An 18,607-nucleotide genomic window follows, 5' to 3' on the forward strand; every position below is an offset into this window, starting at 1 on the left:
TCTCCAGGCCGACCCTTCTAATTTCCCCCTGATCAGCAGGACCACCACATTCCGCCATCCATCCACTACCCCCCCCTCCCAGATCAACCTCTGACCCTTTCGATCTCCAGGCCAACCCTTCTAATCTCCCCCTGATCGGCAGGACCACCACATTCCGCCATCCATCCACCTGTCCCCCCTCCCCCCCACCCCAGATCAACCTCTGACCCTTTCGATCTCCAGGCCGACCCTTCTAATCTCCCCCTTTCCGCCTCCCCCCCCCCACCCAATCGGCAGGACCACCACATTCCGCCATCTATCCACCCACCCACCCCCCCAACGCCGCCCCACCCCACACCCGCAAATATCAGGGCTCTTATATTATTTTAAACTGAAATTTGAAAGGGTGGGAAAATTAACTCATTCTCTCTTTTACACCTTTCCATTCTTCCTTACTGTGTTCAATGAAGATTTAATATGCAGCATGTAACTGGGAGGCAGTAGCTATTGCAGGGGTACGAGAACCTATGCACGGAGACGGAGGGAAGTAAAATGGGGTCAGAAGCAAAACGTATAAAGGAGAAAAGTAAAAGTGCAGGGCAGAAAAAACAAATGCAAAAATCAAAAAGAGCCACATTACAACATTATTCTAAAAGGAGAAAGAGTGTTAAAAAAACAAGCCTGCAGGCTGTGTCTCAATGCGAGGAGCATTCGTAATAAGGTGGATAAATTAAGTGCGCAGATAGCTGTTAACGGATATGATGTAATTGGGATTACGGAGACATGGCTCCAGGGTGACCAAGGCTGGGAACTCAACATCCACGGGTATTCAATATTCAGGAAAGATAGACAGAAAGGAAAAGGAGGTGGGGTGGCGTTGCTGGTTAAAGAGGAAATTTAACGCAATAGTAAGGAAGGACAATAGCGTAGTTGAGGTGGAATCTGTATGGGTAGAACTGCGGAACACCAAAGGGCAGAAAACGCTAGTGGGAGTGATGTACAGGCCACCAAACAGTCATAGTGAGGTTGGGGGATGACATCAAACAGGAAATTAGGGATGCGTGCAATAAAAGGTACAGCAGTTATCACGGGTGACTTTAATCTACATATAGATTGGGCTAAACAAACTGGTAGCAATACAGTGGAGGAGGATTTCCTGGAGTGCATAAGGGATGGTTTTCGAGACCAATATGTCGAGGAACCAACTAGAGAGCTGGCCATCCTAGACTGGGTGTTGTGTACTGAGAGAGGATTAATTAGCAATCTTGTTGTGCGAGGCCCTTTGGGGAAGAGTGACGATAATATGGTAGAATTCTTCATTAAGATGGAGAGTGACACAGTTAATTCAGAGACTAGAGTCCTAAACTTAAAGAAAGGTAACTTCGATGGTATGAGACGTGATTTGGCTAGGATAGATGGCAAATGTTACTTAAAGGGTTGAAGGTGGATAGGCAATGGCAGACAGTTAAAGGTCACATGAATGAATTTCAACAATTGTATATCCCTGTCTGGCGTAAAAATAAAATGGGAAAGGTGGGTCAACCGTGGCTTACAAGAGAAATTAAGGATAGTATTAAATCCAAGGAAGAGGTATATAAATTGGCCAAAAAAAGCAGCAAACCTGAGGACTGAGAGAAATTTAGAATTCAGCAGAAGAGGACAAAGGGTTTAATTAGGAGGGGGAAAATAGAATACGAGAGTAAGCTCGAAGGAAACTGACTGTAAAAGCTTCTACAGATACATGCAGAGAAAAAGATTAGTGAAGACAAATGTGGGTCTCTTGCAGTTCGAATCAGGTGAATTTATAAATGGGGAACAAAGAAATGGCAGACCAATTGAACAAATACTTTCGCTCTGTCTTCACTAAGGAAGACACAAATAATCTTCTGGAAATACTAGGGAACCGAGGGTCTAGTGAGAAGGAGGAACTAAAGGAAATCCTTATTAGTCAGCAAATTGTGTTAGGAAAATTGATGGAGTTGAAGGCCAATAAATCCCCGGGGCCTGATAGTCTGCATCCCAGAGTACTTAAGGAAGTGGCCCTAGAAATAGTGGATGCATTGGTGGTCATTTTCCAACATTCTATAGACTCTGGATCAGTTCCTATGGACTGGAGGGTAGCTAATGTAACCCCACTTTTTAAAAAAGGAGGGAGAGAGAAAGCAGGGAAGTATAGACCAGTCAGCCTGACATCGGTGATGGGGAAAATGTTGGAATCAATTATTAAAGATGTAATAGCAGCGTATTTGGAAAGCAGTGACAGGATCCGTCCAAGTCAGCATGGATTTATGAAAGGGAAATCATGCTTGACAAATCTTCGAGTTTTTTTGAGGATGTAACTAGTAGAGTGGACAAGGGGGAGCCAGTGGATGTGGTGTATTTAGACTTTCAAACAGTTTTTGACAAGGTCCCACACAAGAGATTAGTGTGCAAAATTAAAGCACATGGTATTGGGGGTAATGTATTGACATGGATAGAGAACTGGTTGGCAGACAGGAAGCAAAGAGTAAGAATAAACGGGTCCTTTTCAGAATGGCGTGCAGTGATTAGTGGGGTACTGCAAGATTCAGTGCTGGGACCCCAGCTATTTACAATATACATTAATGATTTAGACGAAGGAATTGAATGTAATATCTCCAAGTTTGCAGATGACACTAAGCTGGGTGACAGTGGGAGCGGTGAGGAGGATGCTAAGAGGCTGCAGGATGACTTGGACAGGTTAGGTGTGTGGGCAAATACATGGCAGATGCGGTATAATATAGATAAATGTGAGGTTATCCACTTTGGTGGTAAAAACAGGAAGGCAGATTATCTGAATGGTGACAGATTAGGAAAAGAGGAGGTGCAACGAGACCTGGGTGTCATGGTACATCACTGAAAGCTGGCATACAGGTACAGCAGGCGGTGAAGGCAGAGGATTTGAGTATAGGAGCAGGGAGGTCTTACGACAGTTGTACAGGGTCTTGGTGAGACCACACCTTGAATATTGTGTACAGTTTTGGTCTCCTAATCTGAAGGACGACATTCTTGCTATTGAGGGAGTGCAGCGAAGGTTCACCAGACTGATGCCTGGGATGACAGGACTACATATGAAGAAAGACTGGATTGACTAGGCTTATATTCAATGGAATTTAGAAGAATGAGAGGGGATCTCATAGAAAAATAAAATTCTGACGGGATTGGTCAGGTTAGATGCAGGAAGAATGTTCCCGATGTTGGTGAAGTCCACAACCAGGGGTCACAGTCTAAGGATAAGGGGTAAGCCATTTAGAACAGAGATGAGGAGAAACTTCTTCACTCAGAGTTGTGAGACTGTGGAATTCTCTACCATAGAAAGTTGTTGAGGCCAGTTTGTTAGATATATTCAAAAGGGAGTTAGATGTGCCCTTACGGCTAAAGGGATCAAGGGGTAATGGAGAGAAAGCAGAAATGGGGTACTGAAGTGCATGATCAGTGGTGCAGGCTCGAATAGCCTACTGCTGCACCTATTTTCGATGTTTCTATTATGCCCACTCTTTCCGTCTGTGCTGAGAATACTGCTGTTAATTAAGCAGCTTTCCCATTATCAGTGATCAGTTGGCTAACATTTTGTTTTTGCAAACTTTTAATTCCTGATCTTTAATTGACACTTGGTCAGACGTCAGAAGAACATCTTGTACAATCCGTCAGATCGTAATCCAGATTTCAATGCAATCGCTGGGACAGAGCATCAAAGAGAGACAGCCAGGCCAGAAAAGGAAGTTGAAAAGGGAAAGGGAGAAGATAAATTAAGAGAAACTAGAGTGTGAAAACCAACTGTTGACCAGCTACAACTACCTATCAGAATACTTCCTAACTCACCCAATATTCTTCTATTTTCTCCTCCACTCCTCTGAAGGTTGGAGTGCAGTTCATTGAATGCTAACAGGTTTCCAATGCCCAATCCAAGTGCCTGCTACTCATGTATGAACTCAGTGGATACCACTAGATCGGTCAACTGTGGAGCATGCAACAGGCAAATTCAATCTTAACCTCGGCAGACATCCAAACATTCCATTGGGAAGGCCTGGACAGAACATTATACAGCTTCAGCATGGCAGCCTTAGTATATACAGTACACTGATCTAGCAACACAGCAGAGTCTTCCCTCTGCTTTGTTAATGGCCAGAGATGGTAAATGTGGTACTTACTGTAATGCCAGATTAGTTTCGGCCTCTCCAACTAATTTGATACCATTCATTAATGTATCCTTCATTGCTCTTCCAATGCGCAACACTTTGCACATAGGTCTGTATTGAATTTCATCTTCCATAATTCTGCCTACTTGCAAACTTTCTCTACAACCTTGTCTGTTTTCATGGTTACTTCATAACAAAGGAGGACCAAGAAATTGATAAAGGGAAAATAGAACATGTGTAAACTAGCAAGAGACATAAAAACAGACTGTTAAAGCTCCTATAGGTATGTAAAAAGGAAACGATTAGCTAAAGTAAATGAGGGTCCCTGCAGAATAGAACATGTGTAAACTAGCAAGAGACATAAAAACAGACTGTTAAAGCTCCTATAGGTATGTAAAAAGGAAACGATTAGCTAAAGTAAATGAGGGTCCCTGCAGACTGAGGGGAGAAATTATAATGGGAAATAAGGAAATGGCGGAGAAATTAAACAAATACTTTGTGTCTGTCTTCAAGAAAGATGATGCAAAAAACTTGCTAGAAATAGTGGAGAACCAAGGGTCTAACAAGAATGAGGAACTGAAAGCAACTAGTATTAGTAAAAAAAATAGTACTGGAGAAATTAATAGGACTGAAAGCCGATAAATCCCCTGGACCTGATGAGCTACATCCTAGGGTTTTGAAAGAGGTGGCTATATAGTGGATGCATTGGTTGTCAACTTCCAAAATTCTGTAGATTCGATACCGGTTCCCATGGATTGGAAGGTAGCAAAAGTAACCCCGTTATTTAAGAAAGGAGGTAGAGCGAAAATGGGGAACTACAGACCAGTTAGCCTGACATCAGTAGTTGGGAAAATGCTAGAATCTATTAAGGGCGTGGTAACAGGGCACTTAAAAAATAATAGGATTGGGTAGAGTCAGCACGGATTTAAGAAAAGGAAATCATGTGTGACAAATCTGTTGGGAGTCTTGAGGTTGTAACTAGCAGAATAGATAAGGGGGAACCCAGTGAATGTGGATTTTCAGAATGCATTCGAAAAGGTGCCACATAAGAGGTTATTAAACAAAATTAGGATTCATGGGATTGAGGATTGGTTAATGGACAGGAGAGAGAGTAGAAATAGATGGATAATTTTCACGTTGGCAGGCTGTAACTATTGGAGTACCGCAAGGAACAGTGCTTCAGTGCTTGGGCCTCAGCTATTCACAATCTATATCAATGATTGGGATGAGGTGATCAAATGTAATATATCCAAGTTTGCTCATGATACAAAGCTAGGTGGGAATGTAAGTTGTGAGGAGGATGTAAAGAGGCTTCAAGGGGATATAGACAGGCTACGTGAGTGAACATGGCAAGTGAATTTATGGGCCCAAGTTTCCACATGATTTGCGCCTGATTTTTTAGGAGCAACTAATGAAGAACGGACTATCTTAGAAATCGCAATTCTCCACATTTTTTTTTCTGCAGTTTTAGTCAGGTAGAACAGTTCTACTTTGGAACAGAATTTTTTCTTCAAAAGGGGGCGTGTCCAGCCACTGACGCCTGATTTCAAAGTTTCCACAGTGAAAACGTACTCCAAACTAAAGTAGAATGGAGCAAGTGAAGATTTTTGTAGAACTGAAAAATCCTGTTCTACACATTAAAAAATCAGGCACAGGTTACAAATTAGGCGTCCAGAACGAGGTGGGGGGGGGGGGGGGGGGAGGGAAGTCATTAAATTCTACAATCAATCCTTATTTATACTTATACAAATATTATACAAATAAATCCAACCTGAATAAACATTTATAAGCAAAGAAAAGATTAAATAAACCATCTTCCTACCTGTGTGAAAATGCTTCAGCCATCGTTCGTTCCCGCGAGGGGTGGGGAAGGAAACCGCCGTTTGTTGCCGCGGAGGGGAGGGAGGGGAAGGAGACAGCGGTTTGTTGCCGCCGTGGAGGGGAGGGGGGCGGGGGGGGAGGAGACAGCGGTTTGTTGCCGTGGAGGGGAGGGAGGGGGAGGAAACCGCCGTTTGTTACCGTGGAGGGGAGGGAGGGGGAGGAGACAGCGGTTTGTTGCCGTGGAGGGGAGGGAGGGGGAGGAGACAGCGGTTTGTTGCCGTGGAGGGGAGGGAGGGGGAGGAAACTGCCGTTTGTTACCGTGGAGGGGAGGGAGGGGGAGGAGACAGCGGTTTGTTGCCGTGGAGGGGAGGGAGGGGGAGGAAACCGCCGTTTGTTACCGTGGAGGGGAGGGAGGGGGAGGAGACAGCGGTTTGTTGCCGTGGAGGGGAGGGAGGGGGAGGAAACCGCCGTTTGTTACCGTGGAGGGGAGGGAGGGGGAGGAGACAGCGGTTTGTTGCCGTGGAGGGGAGGGAGGGGGAGGAAACCGCCGTTTGTTGCCGTGGAGGGTGGGGAGGGGAAGGAGACAGTGAGAAGGGTAGCCTCAGTGCTGATGGCAATGTGCTTTTATTAAAAAATGTTCAAAAATTAAACAGCTACAAAAAACTACAAAAATGGCCAAGTGCCAATGTTTCCTTCACACTGCGCGTGCGCGAACGCTCCAACGCACAGCGTTGCCGGCAGGAAAAAAACTAATTTAAATAGTACCCGCCCCCCCTCCCACTTACAAAATCGGCGCGAGTGTAGGCTCTGCCCCCCTGGGCACTGCGCCAAACAGACAAGGAGCTGCAAAGCGCTCGAGAATAGCGCATTTTTTTTCTGCCGCCGTTTTAGGCGCGAAAAACGGGCGCCCAGCTCGGAGGGGCGCCCGTTTTTTATCCTGTGGAAACTTGGGCCCATAATGTGGAGAAATGTGAAGTTATCCACTTCGGTAGAAAAAATAGAAAAGCCGAGTATTTTTTTAAATGGTGAGAGATTGGGTAATATTGGTGTTCAGAGGTACCCGAGTGTCCTTGTACACAAATCACTGAAAGTTAACACAGGTACAGCAAGCAATTAAGAAAGCAAGTGGTATGTTGGCCTTTATGACAAAAGGATTTGAGTACAAGAGTAAAGACATCTTACTGCAATTATGTAGGACTCTGGTGAGATCAGATCACACCTGGCATGGTGTACACTGTTTTCGTCTCCTTACCCAAGGATACACATGCCAGAGTGTGTGCAACGAAGTTTCACCAGACAGATTCCTGGGATGGGGCCATTGTCCTACGAGGAGTGATTGAGTAGACTAAACCTATATTCTCTAGAGTTTAGAAGAATGGGAGGTGATCCCATTGAAACATATAAAATTCTTACAGGGCTTGACAGGGTAGATGCAAGGAGAATGTTTCCCTTGGCTGGGGAGTCTAGAACCAGGGGTCACAGTCTCAGAATAAGGGGTTGGCCATTTCAGACTGAAATGAGGAGAAACTTCTTCACTCAGAGGGTGGTGAATCTTTGAAATTCTCTACCTCAGAGGGTTGTGGAGGTTCAGTCAGAGTATATTTAAGACAGAAATCGATAGATTTTTGGATATTAAGGGAATCAAGGGAAAGAAATGGGGATAGTGCAGGCAAGTGGAGTTGAGGTAGATGATCAGCCATGAACCTATTGAATGGAGGAGCAGGCATGAGAAGCCGAATGATCTATTCCTGCTCCTATTTCTTATGTTCTTTGTTCATCAGACTCAACTGCACCTCTAATTTAGTACCAGTTGTGAATTTAACTAACTTATATCATGTAGATTAGAAACAATACTCATTACATCTCCTTCCCTTGCCGAAATCACATCTGAAGCTACCTCCTCTTCAGCAAATTTCTTATTCAGCTCCCAGATTTCATAATATTTGAAATTGCCTTGTTAATCTATTTAGCATCACATTTATTTAGACTGCGCTTACTTGTGCTTTGTATGTACTTATCCCGCATCCTCAGTTGCATTTCCCTAAAGGTATTTCTTTTTTCCTCTGTTATTTTCTGAGGTACTAACCCCCAGTTGAATTGTTGATGCTCTTCCTCATTCCCTTTAAATAAGCCATGTGACAATACCCTAACGTAGAGAGAGCCACTCACCTGACTGGACTTCACTGGGACACTGGCCGCACTCTTTAGCCAGTCTTCTTTGGATTTCACAGTCTTTTCAAGCTCTTGTAGTTCTTGATAAATACTGTTAATGTCCTCCTGATACTGCATCTTACTTCTCAGCTTGTCCATTTGCTGGCTATTATCTTTCCATTCCACTGACATGTTCTCCAGTGCATGCTTTACTTCCTCTGTTGGCAGTCCTTCTGCAAGAAGTTTGCAATACACAAATATCACAATCAGCAGCATGGCTAACTGCAGGCTAAACACATAGCTAAATCTGCTTTCCATTTTCTGGGTGAGTAAACATAAAGTGAAGGCTGGGAGGATAGATTATCTCATCACTTTTATAAATACGAGTATTAAGAACACATTTCAATTTAATCGCGAAGAGGAAATGGGAATCTCACCTCCTTTCCCCTGCCCCCCATTTCCAAATTCACATCAGCCATACACCAATCAATGTGTCCTCCTTATTAATTATTTTGGTTTGACCCAAAACTTGAATTAAGTTTGAAACTATCCCAAACACACAAATCAAAAGGTACAACTTACATTGGTGCTTCCCTTACACTGTTGTTTTGCTACTGAAAGCTCCACCTTCAGCAACAAACTGACAGCGTAAACAAGGCGATGCTCCTACTGGCACTGCAGGCTAGCCCTCACACCAACAGCGGTGGCTTTCACAGATGCATCAGGCAGTAGCACCATCCCTGATGGCAGATCAAACGGTTATAGTTGCCAGAAGGGAGCCGGGTTTCGTGAGTCAACTCAGGTCAATCTGAACAGATGGTCATGAAAATAGCTTGCTATCCTAGAAGGACCATCTCCAGCTACAAGGGCACCCACATCGCAACTTTAAAGCATGCACAGTTGCTTTAGAGTGAAACCGATTAGAATACCAACTGCTTTAGCAAATGACCTTCAACCTACTCAGGATTCTACAATTGTACCAACAGCTTGCATTTATATAGTGCTCAAGTCAGAAAGGTGGCTTAGTGTGGGGTCAGAAATTCCAACACGTAGTGAATTGCAGGGAAACGTTCTTAACTCGAAACAGATTATAGTCATTCTTAGAACAACTGGCTCTTAGAATAAAAACAGAAAATGCTTGAAATCTCAGTGGGTCAGACAGCATCTGTGGAGAGAAAGCAGAGTTAACATTCCTGGTCAATGACCCTTCAGAAAGAACAGATTCTTAACAAGCACTGAAAGGGGGAGGGGGAGAAAGAACAAAAGGGAAGGTCTGTGATAGGGTGGAAGACAGGAGAATTGAGACACACGAAAGGGATGATGGCCCAAATTCAAATGATAATACCAACAGTTAGAAAAACAGTAGTCAAGATAGGGTGTGAATGGCGGGATAATGACCAGCTGCCATTAGAGACAAGGAGAAGAAAAACAAACAAACAGGCTCGGGGGGTGGGGGGGAGGGAGGGAGTCAAAGATTGGCAGCGGCTACGCTCTGAAATTTTTGAACTTGATGTTGAGTCCAGAAGACTGTAAAGTGTCTAAACGAAAGATGAGGTGCTGTTCCTCAAGCTTGCGTTGAGCTTCGTTGGAACAGTGTAGGAGACAGAGGACAGAGAGGTCAGAATGGAAATGGAATGAAGAATTAAAGTGACAGGCGACTGGAAGCTCAGGGTCACACCTGCGGACTGAACGGAGGTGCTCCGCAAAGTGGTCACCCAATCTACGCTTGCTCCCCAATGTAGAGACCATCACATCTTGAGCAGCGAATATAGTATACTAAATTGAAACTAGTTCATAAATCGCTGTTTCAGCTGGAAGGAGTATCAGAGTTACACTCTGAAAGGAAGCTGCCTGGCCTTTTGGGGGGTGGTGGAGAGATACACCAAAACATTCTAATTAGCCTATTCACTTCAATCGTGGTGAATTACACTATCAATTACCAGCATGTCTGTTGCAATAGCAAGATAATTGCGCAGACTACAATGCACACGTCCGGTGATTGGAAGGTCAGCTTGCTGCCATAAAAATTCACTAAATCCAGGAAACAATTTCTTCTTTGTTTGAAGCTGAGAGTATTTCTACAATGACATTTCACTGATAATTTATGTGGTTTTTAAAATCTGAAGGGGATTGGAGAGTAAAACCACCCAAAAGGTAATCCATTTAATTCTTTGTTTGATTTCTTGCTCAGGTAGCACATGGTTATACAACATTAGACATTGCTCTGCTCAAATGCTCCAAAGACATCAATAGTTCCAGCCTTCCCGGGCTTCATTGTGCTCATAATGGAGCCTTCCGCTCACGCATAAAGTTTAAATCAATGTACCAATTAATTTCCATATATCTGAAGTAGCTAATGCTAATTTAGGATTTATTCATCAATGAGGCTAAAAGTAGCCCTTTCCAAACCTGCAGGCCAACAAAACTCAAAATGATCAGGCCATTGAAAAAAAAATACAAACTCAAATGAGGCCGAGTTGCCCGCACATTAAAGGCTAGAGCATGGGGCTTTGAGCCACATGGTCCAAGGCTGTAGTTTGGATACCCCTGTAGTGTAGTATCCTGCCTGGCCCAGCAGGCTGAGTGACTCCCGGCCTACGAGCACCATTGGAGCAGGCCGGGGAGCGGCAAGAGCAGCATGGCGGCCTGGCCCAACAGACTGAGCGGCCCCCGGCCAGCAAGCACCATTGGAGCAGGCCGGGGAGCAGAAGGACCATTCCAGGGAGCAGCACGTGCTGGAGCAGGAGAGCAACGGCAGTGAAGAGGGACGTCACCAAGATCCAGGTCGGTGATTGGAGCGTGGGCAGGTACAGCAGGAGCGGCGAGGTCGGGGCAAAGGAGCGCGAGAGATTGTAGAGGCATGTGATCGGAGCCCAGGAGAGGCGCGAGTTCGTGGCCCGGGAGAGGCGCGAGTTCCGGGCCCGGGAGAGGCAAGGGCCCAGGGGCAGCAAGGGTCAGCCCACACTGCGATGCGTGCGCGCAATAGGTCCGTGCAGCAGAGCTGGGTCTCCAGTCGTCTTGGTTAATTCCTTGCCACTGGACCAAGACCGAGCTTTGTCAAGCCCGTGTGGTGGCTGGTGTGCAACACCATGTTAAAAAAAATCCACGCACAGGCATCTTCCACTCTTTAAGATTTAGTTCTGGACCTGGAATTTTAGGTCCTTCATTGAAACACCTGGGAACTTTTTGACGTGGAAGCAAGTCATCCTCGAATCGAGGGACTGCCTATAATGAGTGTAGTATGTTGTCCCTTAAGGTAATCCCAGCTTTCACAATAGTAGCAAAATTTGGAAGTAATATTAAGCCTATAAAAAAATGACTTTAGACCTTGGGCAGTGATCCATTATTTTGCAGTTCTGAATTTGATATTTTTCCCCTGCTTTCTCTCTCATTTGTTAAACTTTAGATTTAATTGAATTAATTTTGACCTGGTGATGTAAAGTCACAACACACACTACAAACTTCACACATGCTAACTGAAAATGAATCTGGAAAGATTTCTGTAAAATTATTTCCAGCATGCACAAAAGGACTTTCATTGTTTACCAACTTCAACTGCTTTTACGTTGCTCCTTTCATGCAGATTCCAGAAGACTGATGTCTGTGAGCAAGGTCCTGCTGTTTCGACTGTTAAATCAGTTTCTTGTAGCCCAGCAGCAGACTCGAAGACCCAGTCTGGGCTACAGAATATGCAATGCACAGCATAAACACCAAGACTCAATCAAAAGCACTGCATAAATGCAACAACCTGCATTTACATAACGCCTTTAACACACAACCATCTCAAGGCGGTTAACAGGAGTGCAAGGAGACAAAAATACAACTATGAATTCAACCCATCAACCTCCTATCATCACTATCGGTTTAAAAATGTCCTGCGGCAGGCAGAAGATTTCCTCAAATCACACCTGACAAACCGTTGGTGCCTGAATGCCCAGGCCAGTTTTTATAAACTACAGGAAAGCCTCCTCACAGGCGATTGACAGAATATCTGATGGAAGGGCTACACACAAAACTTCAACCTACTGTTTCTGTCTGAAGATGCTGATTGACCTGCTGTGTATTTCCAGCATTTTCAGATTTTCTCATTTTTAATTTTTCCATTTGATAGACATTAATCAACAGGCTCCAAACATCTTATCCTGATGACACCATATGAGAAATCAATGCATGATTATTTACCACAAGTTCTCCTAAGTACAGTCTGCTTGTAGAAGTAGTGCTCGATAAACTCATTTACAAGTTCCAACTGTTAGAATACCACAGAACAATAATTTGAACTATGCTCATGACATTTAGATTTGAAGTGATTTTACCTTTCTCCATTGGTTCAAGCAGGGCTTGTCCCATCTGCTTTACTTCCTTCAATTGTGTCTCATTTTCAGCCTTTTCTTTTTCCAGAGCCTAGAGACACCAATTATTTCAACAAATTTCAGATCATTTTGTTTAGACATCACTAATTTATTGAAACAGCATAGCAAGTTTTACATATGTATAATATTCAAATCACTTTATTCTTTACACTCTTACATGGGGGGGGGGGGGGGGGGGCACGAGGGGCAGGCTCCAGGGTTCACATCTAGACTTTACATTTAAAACGGTCCTGAAACATTCCAGTAATCTACAGAGAAGCCACCCACCCACAAGGTGCTGATTCATGTTAGATATAGTCTCACAAATGCCCAACTACCCTCTGGTGCCTTGATCAGGCGCCCATTCTTCTAGCAACAGCACAGAAGAGTTTTACAGAAATCTATCCAGTCACATAAGTGCAATCTAAATGCACCTCATGATATGGGCATCACTGACATACGTCAAGTTAATGTGAATATGCAGCACTACCTCTCCTCAGCTTTTGCTAGATATTATCCTATTAAGGAGCACATCGAAAATAGAGGCTGCCTCATCTGTAGCGTTAACTGGTTGATTTTGCATTATTCTTAAAAACCAAATCTCAATTAACAAACTAGAGTCTTAAATTCATTTTTTTTTATTAAACCAGCCTCTGGAATTGCAACCTTACCTTCATCTTTTTCTTCATGCTAGAAATATCTTTCTTCCTCCTGAAGTCATTGAACACCATGGCTTGAATCTCACACTTTGATTTACCAATCCAGTTCAGAAGCTCACTAGCATCCACATCGAACCTGGTGATAAAGTAATGTTGTAATAGCTCCACCAACGCATCAAGACACTGAACAGAATTTACAACCGTGTTACAGGAAGCAAACAATGATTTCATTATCAGGCAAATCTGACACCTATAATACTTGTGTTAAGTTCTGCATATATTAGGAAAAGATGCACCATTATAGTTAAAAACAAAATTAGCGTGTTTTTGAATTCCTGTGCTGGAGGGGAGGCGGTGGGGGGGGGGGGGGGGGGGGAAGGGGGAAGGCACTACCGAGCCAAAACTCCCTCCTGAAAATATGTGCACCAATGTTGGGTTAGGGCAGGATTGGGTTTGGCTTTGAAGGATCCATAGCTGATTTTCCCGATACCCAATTCTAGGTTACAAATGAAGAATGGCACTGAGGCGAGTGGCAGAGAGTTCCAGTGCGACTGTACCCCAGCTTGACTTGCCACTTTCATGGAAGTGGTGAGAGGGGGAAGATTGTGTGCATGGTTACACTCCGATGGCAGAGGTTATTTACCAAGGCTGAATTAGAATGTAGATAGCATTAAGCCCTTATTTTCTCCAGGCATCTTATTGTTTTTAATGTGGTCAGATTTTGGCAAAGTTTTACCTTCTTGCACCAAATACACTGAACTGATTTCAATGTCTTACTAACAATCCTTTGTCTATTTGAGGTTACACCTATGGATAACTTCTAACAAAAAAAATATACTGCAAATAGAGATCAGACAGCGTCTGTAAAGAAAACAGGTTAACATGTCATTAATACCCTTCATCAGCACTTGGGTTCTGATGAATGGTGAAATCTGAAAACATCCTGTCTTTTCTATGTTTAGATGCGGATTTCCAGCATTTTGTGATTTCCTTGCCTCTTAAAAACTTTTGATTTATCAAAAACGTATTCCCAATAATGTAGTATTTATAACTGTTTTTCCTTAAAACTCAATTTGCTCTGGAGAATCAATGCCCACCATTCCCGTGTGTGTGTTCACATGGAAACCTCAGTTAAAAACATGGAGCTAAAAGATCTCATCTTACTTTTTCTTGGATTCCATATCCATGTGAAGTTGTCTTTTCTTGGGAGGTGGGGGAGGGGCCAATTCCTGCTTCTGAACTGCGTGTTCTGTGGCAGTTATTCTCAACTCAGGCACTGCCCTAGACACCTGTGGGAGATGGTGGGGGAAAAGAGAAAGAAATGCACACTTAAGATGGAATATTTTCTAAGGCAGTATTTCTACTCCCAACTGCATGCCAGATATCAAGAAATCACTGGGCAAAATCACTGGTGTGAGACCAAATCCTACTCGCCCTCATGGCACAGCCCACCTTACACACTGGCTCCTAAACTTGTGTTTCTCTTGTGCAGCAACATTTTACATTGTATCATTTTACATTCATCCCAAATCCTTACGTGCATTAATTAACCTTGCGAATTCCCATATATTGTAAATAACACCTATGACTACCTAAGTTTTTATACACCAGAAGGAAAAAATTATTTCATAACAAGAAACACAAACTGTGCTACATTATACAAAGTGATATTTCAGCACAATGGTATAGTGAACTCTTATACAGGCACACCACAGCTCTACTCCAGCCCAAATCTATAATCACATTTGAAGATGTCCAAGTGGAATCTACAGGGAGTCAACCTGTGACACAACTCTATGGCCAATTCAAGATTCAAATCGACAGGGAGCCAAGGTCTCAAGAACTGTTGGAGATCTGGGAACTGATCAGCTACCAATTATCACCGTCAGAAAGCAGCGCCTCGTAACTTGAAAGGGAGGGGAAATAATTGGAAAAGAAAAATTTCGGCAACAAAAATATACCAACTGTGTCTTGTAATGTGAGCTAAATCTTAAAAAGACACTCTTAGAAACAGACCATCTAATGAAGAAGCTTATGCCTTAGTAAACTAGCAAAAACTCTCAGTCCGCAGAAGGCTACAGTTACACAGTTTAGCAGCTACCTGTCTTCTGCTGCATCATACAAAGATGGTCAGGTAAATACATTTTAAATTACCATTAATTGTAAAGAAAACAATGAAGCTGAAAACAAAAGAAATGTTGAGTTCAAAGATGCTACAAGGCTGTAACGCACCAAAGGACTCATAATGCAAGCATAAAAGCCAGGTCCAGTAATTCAATCATTTGAATCCCAGGATTGCCCAACTTGCCCAATATGACTATTATTTAACAGACGTAATGGTCAGGTGGGTTTTGCCCGCAGGTCGATCGTAATTGCAAATTTCAAAACTGCAAATGACAAAACCATTGCTATACCCAGAAGATTGTCACAGGACTAAAGATAAATAATTCTAAGCCAAAAGGAATGCAAAGAAAGTGTACACCCAAGCTAAGAAGCAATTCCAGTTATAATAAGAAGCTTAACCAGAGAGACGGTAAACTGAAGGAGCAAAGGATTTTAAGGAATCCCACAGTGCTTGCAAAAGGCAAACATCAGAACATAAATGGAACATACCAAATACCTTATGAGCCAAAGAATGCTCAGAGCATCTGTTGAGAGGTAACGGTTGGCGATGCCACACCAAGCTGAACAGGGATTTTGAACACATGAAACCAAGCTGAACAATGATTTTGAACGCATGAATAGAGAGCTGCTCCAAGGAACATGGTGCCTTGGGTGGAAGATCATCCTTTAAGGAGACGTGCAGGAAATAAGAAAGAGGCAATGTGACAGATGGATTAGATATGCTCCGGCCCGGGGCACAAACCTTCATCTCACTTGCAGCAGAGAACTCACCCACCACTGCTTCTCAAAAGCATGTTGGAATGCCAATCTCCAAGCTGAAGAACTGGTGTTTTAGTTCAACCAAACCAAGTATGAAACCAGTTCCTAGAGTCTTACAGCACAGAAGGAGGCCATTCAGCCCATAATGCCTGTGCCGACTCTTCGGTAGTTATCCAATTAATCCCACTCCCCTGCCCTTTCCCCATTGCCCAGTAAATATTTTCCCTTCAAGTATTTCTCCAATTCTCTTTTGAAAGTTACTATTGTATCTGCTTCCACTGCCCTTTCAGGCAGTGCATTCCAGATCACAACAACTTGCTGTATAAAAAAAAGTTACAAGTAATCAGGCAAGCTATCTTCGATCTTATATTTATTGGTTATTTGTTCTCATCTGGTACTGGAATCCAGTTGGTTTATGAACAAAACGCTCAACAGTTGTTTTCAAGAGATGCAAAACCAATGGGTAGAATTTTGCAAAGAGGCATAAACTGTAAATTTAATTTTTTTTAAAAATCTGCTTCAAAATTACAAAAGTTTCCGTATTTTTCAATATTAAATTACTTACTCCAAATTAACACAATTATCTTTGGTTTCAACTGCATGAGTAATAAGTAAATAATCTATGTCCTCAAAAACGCAGGACTGGTGTTGTGGCCTAATGAACAAAGCAACGTTAGGTACATCAGATCTACACTTATAAATAATTGCTTTATTCCTAATGCGTTTTTGTCAGCTTTCCAACAATAATTAGGTAAGATCAGAGGACTGTTGTTGATACTAAGCGCTATCAGAGGCGAGCGTACTATCATGCAACACGTTGCCCTGCTTTTATCCAAACCATCAATTATAGCTTAGATTTAAACCCAAATTACTAATTACTGCAGCAATTAGAAAAATCCTGGTGATGTGGTGCTCCAAGTGTAACATTGTAACCTGATTTTATAAACAAGCTTGAATCTATCCCCACAGAATATGACCTACTGAGTCATAGGGCCCAAGTTTCGGGCCGCGCCTACAACGGCGCAGCCCCGAGCTGGACGCCCGTTTTTCGCGCTCAAAAGCGCACAGAAAAAAAACTGATATTCTCCGGCTCCTCGGAGGTCTTCAGCAGCTTGGCGCGGCTCGCACAGAACAGCGGGGGGCGGAGCCAGACACTCGCGCCGATTCTACAAGCAGTGGGGGACAGGCCTAATTTAAATAAGGCAACGTTGTGCCGGCAACCCTGCGTATGCGCGTTGGAACGTGCACGCACGCGCAGTGGGAAATAAACATTGGCACTCGGCCATTTTTAAAGGGACCAGAGGAAAAATGAAGATTTGTCTCGTGGACCCCTGGAAAGGCTTGTGATTTAATTTTAGTGATATTTTTGTGTGTGGAGGAGTGCTTTTAGCAGCACTGTTGAATAAATCACCTGATGAAATCAGTGAGTGCAACTTTTCACTGCTAAACTTGCAGAACAGGTGCTGCATTGGTGCATGCAAATTAAGGACTGTGTGTTTTGAGAAATAAGAGTGCCAATTCATTCAACTTTGCAATGGATCAACGTCCACAAAGAACAAAGAATTTCTTGCATGAGGAAGTGGAGATATTAGTCAACATCATTGAGCAGAGATGGCAGGAGCTAGATACCAGCAACTGAGGTCGCATAAAAGTGCCACCAAAAGTAAAGAAACAACGCTGGAACCAAGTTGCAGAAGATTACTGCGCAGTGGTGCATACCATGAGATCTGGAAGCCAGTGTAAAAAGAAATGGCACGACCTTGGTCAAGTAGTTAGTGTAAGTAATATTTTCCATTTTTAATGTAATCGTAATTGTAACTTGGCTATCTGTATGTCCCACCTTGCAGACTGACACACTGTAAAAAGTTATATTTTACTCTTTGTAGAAGAAATTGGCCCACAACAAAAGGGAGGCAACTCAGACAGGAGGAGGCACGCCCAATCTGCATCCACTGACACCCTTGGAACAAAGGGTAGCTGCTATGATGAGTCGTACATGGAGAAAAGCAATCAGTACAGCACAAGCTGGGCCCGCACGCGAGGAAAAGGGTAAGCCCTGAAAATGCATCGTGGTCCTTTAAATCAACCTGCTGCCTAGTACTCACGCCACCCATCCGGCCCCCTCCCTTGCTGTTAAACATTTGACTGTTCTGATGTATTTTGCAGAACATGATGATGCTGCTGCTGCTGCCAACCCTGAGGATACAGAAGAAGAACCAGTACAACCAGATGCGGAGGAACCAGACTGGATGATGGCAGTGATGACTGAAATGTCTGCAGAGGAGAGCTTCCAAATTAATGTTTATAAGCCCCCATCAAGGGGCATCAGAGTTTCAACCCCTAGCATAGGTTTTGGTTCTACCTTCCATGGCTTTGATTCCGATGTTGCGGGTCCCAGTGGTGCTGCTGGTATCATGGAGCAGTTTACACCCATTCACCCACCATCCCAGCCCACGGCTCGCACTCGAGTGCTGTCGTCTGGAACACCGAACGTCCCACCATCCCAAGCCTCTCCCTCTAGTTCTGCCGTCTGGAACAGTGTCCCACAGTCCCAGCCCGCGCCTCCCAGTGTAGTGGTGCCGCTTGCATCACCGAGTGTCCCACC

The 18,607-nt window shown here is 43.6% G+C and overlaps 1 protein-coding gene across 1 annotated transcript in view; it reads right to left on the reverse strand.

Moving 5' to 3' along the window:
- LOC139273182 (utrophin-like) overlaps positions 1-18,607 on the reverse strand; it is a 186,020-nt gene that overhangs the window by 12,553 nt on the left and 154,860 nt on the right. The window contains exons 17-20 of the mRNA XM_070889726.1: positions 14,284-14,408; positions 13,132-13,255; positions 12,425-12,512; positions 8,127-8,341 (exon numbers count right to left, since the gene is read on the reverse strand). Of these exons, the coding sequence (XP_070745827.1) occupies positions 8,127-8,341; positions 12,425-12,512; positions 13,132-13,255; positions 14,284-14,408 (552 nt within the window). The remainder of the gene's footprint in view (positions 1-8,126; positions 8,342-12,424; positions 12,513-13,131; positions 13,256-14,283; positions 14,409-18,607) is intronic.

Source organism: Pristiophorus japonicus, chromosome 9 (genome assembly GCF_044704955.1).
Source record: "Pristiophorus japonicus isolate sPriJap1 chromosome 9, sPriJap1.hap1, whole genome shotgun sequence".
Lineage (NCBI taxonomy): Eukaryota > Metazoa > Chordata > Chondrichthyes > Pristiophoridae > Pristiophorus > Pristiophorus japonicus.